The sequence below is a fragment of the Rhinopithecus roxellana genome, chromosome 17 (genome assembly GCF_007565055.1).
Source record: "Rhinopithecus roxellana isolate Shanxi Qingling chromosome 17, ASM756505v1, whole genome shotgun sequence".
Taxonomy (NCBI): Eukaryota; Metazoa; Chordata; class Mammalia; order Primates; family Cercopithecidae; genus Rhinopithecus; species Rhinopithecus roxellana.
The window spans coordinates 46675282-46690928 of NC_044565.1; the positions used below are offsets into that span (position 1 = coordinate 46675282).

Genomic DNA, 15647 nt, shown 5'->3' on the forward strand with positions numbered 1-15647 from the left:
CACTCTCACCTGCAGGGTGCACCGCCCCCCTACTCCTTACCTGCACCCCTCATCGGCAGCGTATACCACCCCCCAACCCCTCACCTGCAGGGTGCACCATCCCCCCACCCCTCACCTGCACCCCTCACCTGCAGGGTGCACCACCCCCCACTCTCACCTGCAGGGTGCACTGCCAGGCTGGACACCCACTTGCAGTTGGGCATCAGCTTCTTGGTGAGCTCCTGGCGCAGCAGGTGGTAGAGGCGGACGCTGCGCTGGGATGCCACCAACAAGAAGGGCCGGGCAGGGTGGAAGGCCACTCGCTGCACCTGTCCATGGCTGCGGCGGAACGGGCTCTGGCTGCGACGACGGCTCAGCTGGTGAATCAGCACCTGGGTGTGGCCTTGGGTGGCCAGCACCACGGCCAGGTAGTCCCCACGCCCGTGCCAGGTCACCTGCGTCACTGGCTGCAGGAGGGCAAAGCTGGCTGATTGGCTGAGCCAGGCCCCTCCCACTGCAGCCTCACCCCCAGCGCACCCCACACACCTTGCCGTGGCAGACCCGCAGCCGCAGGCCCACTTGGCGCTCCTCCTCTGAGGCCTCCAGCCAGCGGGCTGGTTGCAAGGGGGGCTCCTCAGGCGGGACGAAGGCACTCAACAGCTGATCTGTGTTGTCCGCCATCAGCCGGTCCCCCAGAGCTGGGTTCAGCACCAGCACCGAGTCCTCCCTGTGAGCCAGGCCCAGACAGAGCCCCTAAGCACAGTGCCACCCCTGGCTCCCCGGCCCCCAGGGCCTCCACTTACACAGCCGCAGCCACCAGGCAGACAGCAGGGCTAGGGTTCCAGGCCACACTCTTCACCACGCCCCCCATGGGCACAGTCCTCACACAGCGGGCAGTGGCCACCTCCCAGAACCGCAGGGAACCGTCGTCGGAGCCTGGATGCAGAAGAGACAGCTTTCAGCACCTGGCCATCCCACCTGCCCCCACAGCTCAAGGCTGCCCCCAGCTTGGACCCACCTGAAACCAGCCACTGGCCCCCAGGAGAGACACTGAGGCACCGGACAAGGTCACTGTGGCCCCTGTAGACCTGAGGAGGAGGAAGTGGCGGTGAAGAGCCAGACTCAGAGGGTGCAACCCCAGCCCCTTAGTCTCCACTTACCAGGGCCTGGCACGTGGGGAAGGGCTGCAGGTCCCTCGGCCGAGGCAGCTTGGGGATGAGGTCCTCAGGGTCTACATTCACCTGGAGCAGGAAAGCGCCAGGTCAGCCTTGCCCCCTGTGCCACCCCCCCGGTGTGCCACCCCCACACACCCTCATCTTGGCAGGAGAATGCCAGGTCAGCCTTGCCCCCTGTGCCACCCCCCAGTGTGCCGCCCCCACACACCCTCATCTTGCGCTGCCGTGGGCACAGGTACAGGTCAAGGCAGCGCTCGAAGCGTTCCTGGATGAAGCGTCCGTAGGCAGGCACAGCCCGCAGGCTCAGGAACTTGCGTGGCAAAAAGCTCAGCTTCCTCTCACCCGGCTCCTGCTGTTCCCACACCAAGCGCTGTGGAGACCGAGACGAGTGGGGAGGGTCACAGGGGAGCATGGGGACGGGGCCCCGACCCCCCAGGATGCAGGCCCACCTCCTCCTCGCTGAGCAGGTATTCAGGAGGTGGGTTGTACGACTCGGCGTGGCCTGGCAGGGCCAACTTGGGTGCAGGCACGTGCATCTTGTGGCGCCCCAGCACGGCATTGGGGTCCTCCTGGGCCCACAGGTCATAGAAGCTGGGGGTGGGGTCTCGGGGCCGGCGAGGCTGGATCCAGCCCATCTTGATGGCGTGCACCATGCGAGAGACCTGCACAGACAGCTGGCTCAGGACAAGCAGTGTGGGGCGGGCAGCCCAGGCCAAGCCCCAGGGGCACGGGGCCCCACCTTCTCCTTCTCCACCAGGGAGGGGATGAAGCTGCGCTTGTCGGCCGGGCGGTTGGTCACCGGGTGGATCATGACGTCCCCGCTGAAGAAGTCGACAGCCGGCTGGGGGAAAAGATGTGGGCGTGGGGGCCAGAGTGGCTGAGGCCCTGCTGGTGCCTCCAGGACCCCCCCCCCCCACAGGGCCACCTGCTGCCACCTACCTCATAGGGATTGAAGCCCATGTCCCCAAACTGGCCGCTCTGCAGCCGCCGCACCAGGGCCACCTGCTCATCCGTCAGCCTCAGGTCCTGCCCTGTCATCGGGTCCTGCACAGTGCGCCTGGAGACCGCCAGTCAGACCCCGCCAGCCCTGCCCCATCCCTCGGGCCCACCCTGGCTGCTGGCTCCGCCCCGCCGGCCCTCACCAGTAGTCAGGGTCGTCCATCTTGGCCAGGAACTGGTCCAGCTCATCCCTGGTCCGCAGGGGCTTGTAGATGCGCCTGCCATCCAGGTCGTAGCCCACGTGGGGGAAGTCGTTGTACCACTCCAAGGGCACGTTGCCCACCGTGTTCCGGATGTCCTGCGGCCGGGGGTCACCATATCAGTATCTGACCCTACAAGGCCCACCCCCTCTTCGGGCCACCCAGGGGAGCAGGTGAGGAGGTTGCAGGGTGAGTGCAGGCCCAGCCTCAAGTGCCCTGAGGTCACTGGCCCTGACCTACGCCCTTTCCCCAGCCCTGGGGTCTGACGTGGCACGGCGGCCACGCTGCCCCCACCCCCGCCCTCGGAGGCGCCGGAGCTGCACCTTCACATTTTCCACTGAAGTGGTGCCAACCCCAGAGCTCCCCCCTCACTGGATTCCTTGGCCAGGGCTCTGGGCAGCCACAGACAGGGATGACCTCATCACCCGCGGGCTCCCTCCCCTGGCAGGGGCCTTAGGCAGCAGTGGGCAGCTGTAAGATGAGGACTCAGGGAAGACCCCAACTGACCCATTCCACAGAGAAGCAGAAGCCAAGACCTCTGTGGGGGACCCCCCCACCATCTGCCCTCGGCCCCTCCACAGGCAGAACAGCCATGTTCCTGGACGTACATTCCTGGTTGCAGCCCCTGCCAGCCGCCACCCTCGCTCCTTCCAGCCTGGGGACCGCTGCCCAGGCGGCTGCTTCCTGCAACAGTAGCCACGGGGAGGGGCCCAGGCAAGACAGAGCACAGCTGGGAGCCTGTGGGGTCCCCTGCCGCAGGAGGGACCCCTTGGGCCCTGTCCCCTGCTGAGGGTCCTTTCCTCTCCTCCCCATGGAGAAAAGGGGCCATCCCCAAATTGGATGATGGGGGTATGTGTGTGTTTCCTGAGGGGCCTGGTGCCCTGGAGAGGAAGAGGGGAAGGAGGAGGGGGCAAGAAGGAGACCCACGGGGTGAGAGGCCCACACAGCACAGGAACAGGGGACCTGGCCAGAGCCTAGCAGGAGGCACAGTCTGTGCCAAGCCTGGAGAGGCAGGTGCAGGACAGACAGGCAGACTGAGCTCTAGGCCCCTGAATACTCGCCTGTGCCCGCCCCCTGCACACGGCCTGGCACAAGCAGGCGCTGGCGCACATGGGAGGCAGAGACAGACAGGGTGCGGTCAGGCAGCAGGGCCAGGGCGGCTGGGTTAACTCAGTTGTGCCACAGGAGAAAACCGGGTGGTGGGTCCCGCTGACCTTCCTCCCCTCTCCCGGGGAGGGGGGCACTGCAGTCTTGGCGCCCTGAGGAACTACAGCCCAGAAGCAACCTCCCGCTTCCTCCGCATCCCCAGAGACAGAACGATGCCCCAAAGACCCCCGCCCCCAACCAAGCGTGGCCACAGAAGGCCAGGGGATGCGGCGGGCGCTGCTCGAGGAGCCTCCAGGCTGGGAGGGGCGGGGCGTGCGCGGGGGAGGGGCCGGGACGCCGCTATAAAGGCGCGGCTCGGGGCCCCGCTCCAGCCCGGGACGCACATGTGCGCGCGGCGCCCGGCAGCTGCCACCGCGGGGCGCAGCCGAGACCCTGCGCCTCGCCCCGGCCGGCCCGCGAGGCCCGCGGTGGCCGCAGGAGGCGGCATGAGCAGCGCGCGACAGAGCTGACGCCGCGCCCCCGCCGGCCCCATGTCCTTCGCCACGCTGCGCCCGGCACCGCCGGGCCGCTACCTGTACCCCGAGGTGAGCCCGCTGTCGGAGGACGAGGACCGCGGCAGCGACAGCTCGGGCTCCGACGAGAAACCCTGTCGCGTGCACGCGGCGCGCTGCGGCCTCCAAGGCGCCCGGCGGAGGGCGGGGGGCCGACGGGCCGGGGGCGGGGGGCCGGGGGGCCGGCCAGGCCGTGAGCCCCGGCAGCGGCACACGGCGAACGCGCGCGAGCGGGACCGCACCAACAGCGTGAACACGGCCTTCACGGCGCTTCGCACGCTGATCCCCACCGAGCCCGCGGACCGCAAGCTCTCCAAGATCGAGACGCTACGCCTGGCCTCCAGCTACATCTCGCACCTGGGCAACGTGCTGCTGGCAGGCGAGGCCTGCGGCGACGGACAGCCCTGCCACTCCGGGCCCGCCTTCTTCCACGCGGCGCGCGCCGGCAGCCCCCCGCCCCCGCCCCCGCCGCCTCCCGCCCGCGACGGCGAGAACACCCAGCCCAAACAGATCTGCACCTTCTGCCTCAGCAACCAGAGAAAGTTGGTGAGCACGGGCCGTGGGGCGCCGAGGGGGCCTCCAACGCGCCCCTCAGTCCACACCTGCCAGGCAGAGGAGGCGAGGCCACGCGGGCAGGGCTCCCCAACAGGGCACAGGCAGGCACACCTGTAACACAGGTCTGCTGGGGGCTGGGGCCTTCTCTTGGGGCTCCTCTCCAGGGCGGCCCTAGGACACCCGGCTCCCAGTGGAGTGTGGAGTCACCCCCAGGGAGCTGCATGAGGGGTAACAGCCAGGGATGCCCAAAGGGGCCCACCCAGGGCGGGGAGGCTGGGAGCTGGACCAGGCCACTGCAAGCTTCCCTTTTCAGCAAGTTGAAAGGTAGAGTGAAAAGAGCTGAGTTCAGAAAGTAAGAGGCTGCAAGGCAAGAGAGGAAGGACCCTGCGGTCTTAGCCCCTGCGGCCCACCACGGGCCTAAGCCATCTTGGGCACCTGCTGTCCGTCCCCTACCTAGGCTGCACACCAAGACACCAGGTCCTTTAGGGCTGCCCGAGATGTGGGCCATGGGACACGAAGGCAGAAGCTGGCAGGAGATGTGGGGGCTGGGGATGAGGGCCCCTGCAGGAGACGCTGGCCAGCTGTGATTTACAGCTCCTGCTGTGCTTGGTGGCACCGGAAAAGCAGGGTGAGCAGGGAGAAAATACGGCACGGCTTTTCCCAATCCCCATTTCCTCTCCAGACAGCACGCGCGAGCTCCTGGGGCCTGAACATCTGGGAAATTTAATTTTACAATTTCGGCTGTGCAGCAGTATGCTCCCCTCCCCAAAACGCTTGAGGGAAGCTGGGGAGAGCCGGGAAGGAGGTGCCTCAGTGCTGGCCACCTGAGATGGCACCCAGCAGGGAGGCCAGAGAGGTGCAGATTGGCGCTGGACTCTGCTGGGGCCTGACACTCCTCCCTCCCCTCTGCAGAGCAAGGACCGCGACAGAAAGACAGCGATTCGCAGTTAGGAGGTGGCCGGCAGCAGCCAGGAGGCAGACGCTGCTGGGGGAGGTGAACACCCAGGGTGACGGCAGACAGCCCCCACCTTGGACCTGAGCTGGGCAAGGCCCGCCACAAGCATGCCCCAGGCCAGCCCTAGCTGCAAGCGGGGCCGAGGGACAGATGGACGTACAGACAGGCGCCGGCAGCGGGACTCTGCGCTGGCCCCAGCACCTGCCCGGGCCCACTGGAACTTTCTGCGCTGGCTTTTCTTCCGGCCACTGTGTGTTGGCGTCTTGTGTTTTTGATATGATAATATAAAGTCTGAAAATTTTGTATAATTAAAAACAAAACAGTATCTTCCAAATATGGAGGCCAACTGTCAGAATTCACCCCCAGCCTGAGCCTCCATTCCCACCCTTGGTGGTCCCATCTTCCTCAGGCCAAGTACCCCAGCTCCCTAGGAAGCCCCCACTTTACAGGCTCAGGGCCACCCCTCCCTGGGCTGAGGCGGTGAGGACAGGCTGAGCTCACCCACAGAGCCTCCTATTGGGAAGCTGCAGGGTGGGGATGAGGGAGCCACGCAGGGAGAAAGGGTGGGGGAGGAGCTGCATGGCAGAAGATGGGGAGGGTGAGGCACAAGGCAGAGATGCCACAAGGCAGGGACAGGGAGGCGGCAGCAGGGCAGGGGTGCCCCACTCTCGGGCCTGCCGGGCACCCAGGGGCCCTGAGGGTGAGGAGGGTGCTACATCTGGCCTCGGGTCACAAGGAGTGAAGCAAGCTGTGCTGCCCAGCAGAGGGGGTGGGCGCCCAGCCCCAGCAAGGGGCTTGACTGGAGAGAGGGGCGTCTCCTCATGCACCAGGGCCATTTGGCCCCTGGAAGCACTGCCCACATGGGAAGGAGGACCCCTGGCCATCCTCCTCCCACCACCATGTCCCACCCAGCCCCCTGAATACCCCGCCCACCACAGGAGGTGGGTTGAGCCCCCACAGCGCTCTGCGCACAGCTGGCTGGCCATTAAAACCCTGCAGGTGACAATTACCGTTTAGTGGTGTGAGCTCAGTGGGCACAGAGAGAAGAAAGGCAGGCGGTGCTGTGTGGACCACCTCCCCCCAACCCTGCCAGGCCACAGCCTAACTTCCGGCTGGATGGACAATGGCTGACGGCACCAGGTGCGGGCGTCAGGGCGGCGGCTGGCCACAGTTCCCTCCCTAGCACAGGCACGGACGCACCCCCACCGGGGAGACCAGGTGCTGTGGCCCACGTGGGCATCAGTGCAGGGCTGGCCCAGGACTGCCCCTCCTCTGCAAAGACAGGCTCCAGGGAACGGCAGAGCAGGAAGCAGTGGTGTAATTTTGGAGGAAATTCTCAAAGCCAGAGCCATTAAGGGCTAGAGGGGGGCTGCGTCCAATCTGATAGAAATATAACAGGATAAAAAAAGTCACAACGGCAGGTTTCGTTCAGAGAGAAACCCAACCCCAAATTTCCTCTCCCTAATCCTGCAGGAGCCCACAGCTGGCCAGAGGGAGGGAGGAGAGGACAAGCTCAGTCACTGCAGAGGCCCCCGCCCGCGGGGAGCCAGGGCCAGGGGGACATGGGGATGCAGCTAGGGGCTGAGGCGGCCCCTTCCCTTCTCGGGAGCTTTCCTCACACCCCTGCCCCGCCACCCTCCCAGGCACCAAGGCGCTTGTGAGTGAGGAGCAGGGTGGACCCAGGAGCATGGCCAAGACCGGCACTCTGCATAGCACCCTATGTACACTGGGTGTACATCTGTAGGGAGGGTCCATGGCCCACCTGCTCCTCACCTCCAGGCCTCCCATTTCCAGACCTGGGCCTGGTGGGGGTTGCAAACCTCTACATCAACCCCCTACCTCAGTGGCCGGTCAGTGTTGGGGACAAATCTGATGGAAGATACTGAAAGTCCCCAGGGCAGGGACACCAGGGGCTGCTGGCCTGAGCAGGCAGGTGCGGGGCCTCGGCGGCCGGCACCAAGGACAGGGCAGAGCCAGCTCGGAGCAGGAATGCAGGAGGCCAGACGTGAGCAGGTGGGAAGGTGCGGGCCCGGGTGGGGAGGTCTGGGCAGGGTCAAGAGGGAGTGCTGGGGAAAGGGATGTCAGAGCCCCCGTGGACTGGGGTCAGAGTTTGGGGTGTCTAACGAGGCCAGAAGGGAACAGGAACAACAACCCGGAGGCCTCAGGGCTGAAAGGATCCCCAGGGCCCTGCTGGTTGGGGTGCAGTACTCACAGCCAGGCCCTCCGCTGCGGGCCTGACTCCGACCGCGGCTGCAGCTTGGCCAGCCTCAGGCCTGGGCAGCCAGCCCAGCCGCTCCCTGAGCTGCACCGGTAGCAGCGGCCGAGGGCCCGGCCCGCCAGCCAGCAAGAAGGGAGGGGCGGGGGAGGAACACTCCGTCACCCTCCACTGCTCCAGAAATTCAAACCAGACCGGGGGTGGCGTGGGCTGACCCCCCAGGCCCGCGGTGGCCCACCCGAACCCACTCGCAGCTCACAGCCGCCAGGCAGAGGAGTGGCAGGTGCCCCCTGCCCACCACAGCCCCTGGCTCCCTTCCCAGAGTGCTGGCCTCACCTCCACAGAGACCCAGGGCTCCCTCTGCCTGTGCCCCACAGAGGTAGCTGGGACGGAAAGGGCCCCAGCCTGCACCCTGGGCCAGCAGCCGCCCCTGTGAGCCGAGCGGGGCTGGAAACGCTCTGCTGGGCCTCAGCTGTCAGCTCCTGTCCCCAGCCTGGGGAACGAGCTGCTGGCGGGACACATGATTCATCAGGCTGCCTGCGCCCACCGCCCGCCCCGCCCTGCGCAGCACCTGTGGGCTGCCAGGAAACACATGTGACCCCTCTGGGTCAGGCCCCGCACGGAGAGCCCCGGCCGGCCGGGGGCACACACAGACCTAGCATCAGGGCTCTCCCGGGGGCCGCCCAGCCCCAAGGCCCCTAGCCCAGACTGCACCGGACACAGGCCGCAACCGGCTGATGTGTCGGCTGGGATTTTTCCGCTCTCGATGAGCCCCCTCCCTCCCCCTCCCCAAAGTGGCTGCAGCTGTCAGGACCACAGATTGGAACTGCAGGTATGGGGCTGGCCCGCTGCCCGCCTCCTCCCGTGTCTGTCTGCAAGAGAGGAAGCCGGCCCACCTCTGGAATCCTTCACTCTCTCCTCGTTCCGCCTCTCCCACCTGTCCCCCGGGAGCGCGGGGTCAGCCGCCCTCGCTCAGTCTCTCTCTTCCCCAGCCCCTCTCCGATTACAATGCGGGTAGTGTTCAGCACTCGCGCCGCTCCCCTGCACAAAACGCCCGCCTGTCTCAGAGCGCCACACGGCCTTCCTGTGCGACATGAGGCCGCCGCCGCCTCCTCCTCCTCTTCCTCAGGGTTTTATCTGTCAAACTGCTCAGGGCAAGGCCAGGGCAGGAGGCTCACCTGCTGCATCTCACCCTACTGAAGGTTCCAGCAGGGGTGCTGGGCCCTGGCACTGGGGCCAGAGGGGAGAAAGCCAGGTCCTGCTTGGTCTCCTCCTCCTCCTCCTCAAAGTCCAAACCAGCTGAGCGGACCCCAGCCCAAGGTGGGGTCCCAGGCAGGAGGAGCCGCCAGCCCAGAGGCCCTCACCTCTGGCCCTGCTCCCGCCAACCACGCATCTGCCCTTCCAGAGGCTAGGCACACAGCTCGGCCTCCTCCCGGCACCTCCACCACAGGAGAGAAGCCACTACTGACCCAGGTGTCCTGGCACCTCCACAGCTGGGAGGGCAGCAAGTCACCCCCTGGGGGTCTGCAGTCTAGAGAGAGGCCACTACTGACCCAGGGGCTCCTCCAGACCTGGCCTGCCTCAGTCTCTGCTGGGAATGGCCCAGGGACAATGGCTGTTCTCAGGCAGAGCACCCCAATGCCTGGCGTCTCATAAGCAGGGGCTCCCAGAAACTCCTGCAGGATGCTGGGGGTGGGGCACAGGCTTGGGGCATGACACCCCCAACATCCCCCCAACACCTCCCAGTGCTCACCACTCCTCGGCCTGCTCTGAGTCCCACAACTCAGAGCTGCAGCTTCCAGGCGGGGTGGGAACAGGGCTCCAGAGGTCCACACCCGCTCAGCCCCCAACTCCGGACACCTCCAAAATCTCATTCTGGAGACTTTTCCCCCAGTCCTGATCCATGCACACACATGCACCTGGGACTCCCATCCCCTGCGGAACAGCCCCAGCCTTGGGACACACACCCAGACCCAGCTCTCCACAGCCAACCTCCCCAGAAGGCCCAGAGCCTGCAGCCTGATCACCACCTGCCCAACAGACCTTGCCCTCCAATGCCTTCCCCAGCTCCGCTCCACAGGCTGCTCTGCAAGCCTCAGGACAAAGCCTCTGTTAGAGCCCGGTAGAGAACCCCCACCTGCCCACCCAGGTTCTAGCTGCCAAGGACGCTGGCCCCGAGTGGGCACAGCAGGCCAGGGCCTCCACCACCCTTGCAGCCCAAAGCAGAAGGACGCGGCTTCGGAAAGCCACTCCCACCTGCCAGCCACTGCCCGGCCCTGCTTCATCGGAGAGCCCCAGGTGCCCCCATGAGGGCCCTGGCTTCCCTGCCCCTCCTCACTGACCCCAGGGTCTCTCCTCTCCCAAACAGGACAACCGAGTGCAGCAGGCCAGGCCTAGGAGGGCCTTCAAGTTGGCCAAGGGGCACGCAGCAGTCAGGCTACACACACCCACCCATAGCCTGGGTAGCAGGGCGCGCCCGTTTCCCTCCTCGGTGGAAAGGGACCAGACCCAAGGGCCAGCCTCAGCACAGTCAGCAGCCCCCTCGGAGGCAGGCATGCAGGCGGCCGCGGGGGTGGACAGCCGCCAGGGAGATTGGGGCGGTCTGCAGGCCTGGGCGCCCTCCACAAGCAGCGTGGGGAGGGCCGTTCACTCGCCGGGAAACCTGAGCTGAGGCCGCGCTGCCAGCAGCGACGCAAGCCTGAGTACGCGGGGCCAGGACGCGGGGGCGGGGGCGGGGGCAGCCCGGAGGAGCGGGAGGCCGCCAGCGCTGGAGGCAGCTGCCGGTTCAGTAGCTGGGAGAAGCCATTAACAGCGCTTGGCGCGAGAGCAGAGGGGACCATGGGCTCTGGACGCAGACAGGCCCGGCTGCATCCCTGCGGGAACCCGACTGACAGCCCAGGCAGGGTCAGGGGCACCGGGTAGCCGGCAAGGCTGCACCCCAGCCCCAGACTCTAGACCCCAGTGGAGGCCTTGCGGGGGATGGCCCCAGGCCAGCACCACAGGCACGGGGAAGGGACCGCAGAGGGCAGCTCCTCCGGCCAGAGTTGACGGCCACCCTGACCCCTCAGCCTGCCACACTCTCCTGACAAACACCGCTACAGGCAGGGGAAGGGTGGGTGGCTGCATCCTCTGCCTGAGCAGCTGCCCGGCCTCAGTTTCTCCCAACGGCTCAAATCAAAGTGGAGGGGTTGCTTCTGCAAAGGCCAAGCAACCCCCTCGCCCCGCCCCTCCACCCCGGCCCACCTCCCGGGGGTCCCAGCGGCTGGATGAGATCACGTCTGTGAAGCTCCAGGCGCGGTGGGAGAGGGGTGAGGTGGCCATGCGGGGGCGGGGCAGCCACGGCTCAGCCGGCTCCTGGGGGCCCCCCACTGCCGGGCGGCAGGACCCCAGCCAGGCCCAGCGCCTCCTCCAGGGGTTCCACCCGCCTCCCTCTGCCGGCGCACCTGGGGGAGGGGAATAAGGAGACCAAGAGCTGGGGCACAGAGAGGCTGCTCTGGTCTTCAAATGTCAGCGCCCAGCAGGGGGTCCCTGACGCGGTGAGAGGCCCCAAAGCCCCGGTGTCATCCAGGTCCAGGCCCTGGATCCAGACCCAGGAAGAGCAGGGAAGTGGCCTGAGGAGAAGGGGAGGCAGGTGGGTAGGGGGTGGTGGGGAGGCACCTCCCGCCAGCAGGAGCTTGGCCCGACCTTCTCAGCATCACAGCCACTGCCACCCTCGCGCCCTTGCGCTCCAGCTGAGATCGCGGCTCGCAGGAGCACACGCCCCAGCGGCACCCTCCCTGCCCTGCTGCCAGGGGCCCTCCTCAAAGTCCTGAAGGGCCTTGGCAGTGAGGTCGGCCTTCTCCCAGCCAGCTCTGCCCAGTGCCGAGGAGGACCATGGTCCTGGTGCCACGACCACCTCCAAGGACACGGGGCTGCCTGACGGGCCCGGCTCTCCTCACCCCACTGTCTCATCGCAGAGCTGCAGGCTGTCTCCCACCTCCCAAGCCTCTTTCCTGCCCACCTGTGGCCCCAAATCACTCCCCTGGGGCCACCCCACTTTGCTCCAAGGGAAAGGAGGCCCAGGCAGATGCGGACTTCTCTGGACGGGAGGCATCTGTCCTGGCCTGGCCTGGCTCCTGAAAGCTGAGCTCTGCCGCCCCCTCGAGCCGCTGGCCGGCTGTGCTGGCAGGAGCACCGGGCGGCACCCCGGCTCGCTCGCCGTCACTCAGACCAACATGTGGGATAGTCATCACTGGAGGAAGCAGCCCCCACATCCCTGGCCGGCTTCCTCCCGGCACAGCAGGGGGCTGCCCACCCGGCAGGCGGTGGTGGCACTGGACAGGCCTGGCAAAGCACCCCCAGGGGCAGCAGGGTCCCACAGGCCCTACCGAGGCCCCTCCCCCGGCCTCCGCACTCCGTTTACAATCATCATCGATTTCTCAAAATACCAAATATAAAAAAGTAGCCGACAGGATGTGGCTGCCGACAGCCAGAGCCCCCGGGAGGGGGAGGGGAGACAGGCAAGGAGCGCGCGGCGTGGCCCCCCCTCTCTGAGTGAGCCCGCTGCTCCGGCCAGGAAACCAATTTATTTTGTTTTGTCTCTGTTCTCTGAACGCGCAGCAGAGACCGGATCGGGCGGGCGGCCAAGGCTCCTGCAGCCACAGCCAAGAGAGCTGAAGGATGGGGGAGGAACCTGGCGGGAGGGGGACGCGTGTCTCCCCCAGGCCCCGAGAGGACAGCCCCTGACAGGCAGGGAGGAAGAGCTCCTTCGGGAAGGCCCTACACCAAAGCCTTCTCCTTCCCCCGCAGCCCCCAGGGCCCAAAGGGGCCTCCGCCTCACACCCAGGTGCTCCACGGGGACCAGTCCCACCCTGGGGCCAGGCCACACTGAGGAGGGTACAGGCAGGCACTGCCTCTGGCCTCAGAGCTTCTCAGAGCTTCCAGACCCTCTCAAATGAGGGCAGCCCCCCGCAGCCAAATCTGCTCCTGGACACAGCCCGCCGTCCCAGCCTCTCCACGCCGGCAGAGCCCAGCCCAGTGCCAGCCTCTCCATGCCAGCAGAGCCCAGCCTGGCAGCACGCGTCCCCCTTCGCCTGCAAGCTCCTTATGAGAAACAGCCGACCTCCAACCCCTCCTGAGATGTGCTCCTGGGACTCACTCAGAGGTCAGAGTCAATGACCCCGGCCCACATCAGCCACCACCAGGGGCTGGGGGGGACTCCAGGGGAAGGGAAAGACCACCACTGCCAGAACATCAGGACATCAGGAGGCAGCCATGGCCCTGTCCTGCCCACCTGGCCCACAGCCAAAATGTGGCTCCCCACACAGCACACATGACAGGAGCACCACCCATGCCCATGACCCCTACCCAGACCATGTACACTGTCTCCAGGGAGCCCCAGCCACCCTGCAGAAGACACAGGAGCCCCCGGGGCCTGTCCACAGACCAGGCCTGACACAGGGGCATGGAGCCACACCCAGGTCCTTCCCCTTCACAGGCAATGATGACACACACACATTGCAGTCTTGTGTCCCAGACCCCGAAATTGCTCCTGCAGACGGGGAACAGGGCCCCAAGCCAGGACGCCCACGCGGGCCTCTGGAGCCTTGCTGCGGCCCCAACAGTGTGGCCCACCTGCGGGCAGGTCCCAGCACCCCCCAGGGCAACCACGGCCCCAACGCCCAGCACCTGCTAGGCTGTGATGGAAGATGCCCCACCCTGCCCAGTGGGAAAGCAGCCCCAGCCCCACCTCCTCATCAGAGCTGTCCTCCGCGTACTCATCCCCAATCCGGGCGCTCGCCACCTCTGTCCTCGGGCCAGGGCTGCCGTCCTGCAGAGAGAGGGGGAAAATGGTTACTTCAGGGGATACAGCATGTCCTTTGACCCTGGGGGGATCCCAGACCCGGGAAGCCCACCCCCGCCCCAACTCTGAGCGGCTCCAGCCTGGCCCAGGCCTTAGCACAAGGCCAAGAACACCCAGCTCTAAGGGGGCCTCTGGGGGCCGTGGCTGGCGCCCGGCACCACGGCCCTGTCCTCTATAAGGGCTGGACTGCAGCCTCCCCAGGCCTCTGTCCCTAGGCTGACCCGGGTCAGGCTAGACACGGAGGCCACTGGGGCAGTCAGGAGCAAAGCCTGCACCTGAGGACTAAGACGCCCACCGACCACCAACCACCCTGCACCCCCATTCATGTCAAAGCCGCAGGACTCCTCCCTGAGGCCCCACGTGGGGCTCCTGCCCAGCCCCGCCTGGGATGGGGGCAACATGGTTGGGGGAAGGAGCAGACACAGCTGTCACAGCAGCGTCACCGGGGGCAATGCCCTTGAAGGGGCAGGGCACATACATTGTCCACCCATCTCGGGGGCCATGTCCAGCCCAGTCCAGCCAGCAGAGGGCCCAGACAGGGCCCCAAACGCTCAGAAGGCCTGCAGCCCCCACAGGCTCCCTGGCGCCCAGCATCCTCCCACCCACCACATCCTCAGCCTAGGCCGACCCCATCCCACCGGGTCAGAGAGTGGGCGCCACTGAGAATTCACGCCCCAAGCTGGAAAACAGATTCTGCCCTCAACTGTGGAGGTGAGGATGGCTCCAACCGGATCGGGTTTACTGGCGGAACCAAGGTTGATGGGGAAAACTGGCGGAACCAAGGTTGATGGGGAAAACAGGCCACCTCTCACCCGTGGGGGCAGTAAAGTGCTCGGGCACAGGAACCCCAGAGCGAGGGCGGGCACGCCCCCACCCCCGCCCCAGCCCCTCTTCCCTCCGGCCCGGGCCCCTCCCCTGCCTGTTTTTTCCTTCAATATAGAGAGATGGGAGACTAAGTTTTTTCCCAGGCCAGGAAGAAGGAAGGATTCAGTTTCCACGTCTCCCCCTGCCGCTGACAGTGGCCTGGGGCACCCAGTGACACTGAGCTCTTGCCCCTGCCTGGAGCACACAAGCCCCCAGAGGCGCAGCAGACACGAGGCCCCGGCCCCAAGCCCCAGACCTGCACAAGGGCAGTTCCACACCAAGTGGTGGTCAGCTGCCCCCACCTGGCCTCTGCTGCATGGGTATCGGCTGGGCTTCCGACCGCTCGCAGTGGCCAGGGCTGAAGCACCATACCCTGGAGTCCCAGCCTCGGTGCTCATGGGCCACAGTCCCAGGGTCCTGGCAGGTGGACAAAAGACTTGTCACCCAGCACTCTGTGCCCCGTAGCCCCTGTGCTGGATGTGGACAGGCCACGGCACAGGCAGGCTCTGGACAGGGGGCAGAGGCGCCCTTGGGAAGGGCTGGGTGTCCAGGGGCACAGCATCCCCGTGGGACAGCTGTGGGGCACACTGAGTCCACCAGGGGGCGACAGCGCTCAGCCAGGCCCAGCGCCCGAAGGGCAGGGGCAGTGCGGTGCGGGCAGGGGCGACGTGGGCAGGGGAGGCCTCTGCTGGGAACTGCCTGACCTAGAAGGCCCCTTCAGATTTTGGAGGCAAATGCTGCGGGGCATTGAACATATTTTTTTAAATGTAAAAATTAGAGGAAAAGGCCACTAAAACCCTAACGACAAAGACAACGGAACACGAGCCCACGCCATGCTCCGGACTCCTGGGGACAGGACCTCCTCCCGCCACGCCCATGCCTGGAGTCAGCCCAGGTCCTCCAGGGCCTCCAGCACCACCCACAGTGGTGTGCCACCTGACTGAGGACCTCCGCTGCTGGGGGACACAAGGGATGCGGGGTCCACGTGCAGGGGTTCCTGAGGAGGGGCTGAGCCTGATGGAGCCGGAGAGTCGTGTGAGGGTGAAGCAAAGCTGAGAGAGAGCGCAGGCGAGCGCCACTGGGCAGAGGCAGGTGGGTCAGAAGGACTGACCGGTGGGCAGGGAGCTGCTGACAGGGAGCGCAGGACAGGGTGCCAGGGCCGCTGGGGCCCAGGAAAGGCTGCTGCAGTCCCTGAACCCTCTATG

General features: G+C 66.4%; 2 protein-coding genes across 3 annotated transcripts in view; one reads left to right on the forward strand and one right to left on the reverse strand.

Annotated features, from left to right (window-relative positions):
* The window catches only part of BOP1 (BOP1 ribosomal biogenesis factor), a 30268-nt gene that overhangs the window by 604 nt on the left and 14017 nt on the right, over window positions 1–15647 (reverse strand). For both annotated transcript variants that reach the window (XM_030921578.1, XM_030921579.1), the window contains 11 exons: window positions 13465–13545; window positions 2297–2451; window positions 2094–2211; window positions 1894–1995; window positions 1604–1816; window positions 1363–1524; window positions 1140–1220; window positions 998–1067; window positions 783–915; window positions 526–706; window positions 158–446 (listed from right to left, as the gene is read on the reverse strand). In XM_030921578.1, the coding sequence (XP_030777438.1) occupies window positions 158–446; window positions 526–706; window positions 783–915; window positions 998–1067; window positions 1140–1220; window positions 1363–1524; window positions 1604–1816; window positions 1894–1995; window positions 2094–2211; window positions 2297–2451; window positions 13465–13545 (1585 nt within the window). The remainder of the gene's footprint in view (window positions 1–157; window positions 447–525; window positions 707–782; window positions 916–997; window positions 1068–1139; window positions 1221–1362; window positions 1525–1603; window positions 1817–1893; window positions 1996–2093; window positions 2212–2296; window positions 2452–13464; window positions 13546–15647) is intronic.
* SCX (scleraxis bHLH transcription factor) lies at window positions 2447–5857 on the forward strand. Its single transcript, XM_030921582.1, has 2 exons — window positions 2447–4557; window positions 5479–5857. Exons 1-2 carry the CDS (start codon window positions 3991–3993, stop codon window positions 5515–5517), a joined length of 606 nt encoding a protein of 201 aa, XP_030777442.1. The 5' UTR covers window positions 2447–3990; the 3' UTR covers window positions 5518–5857.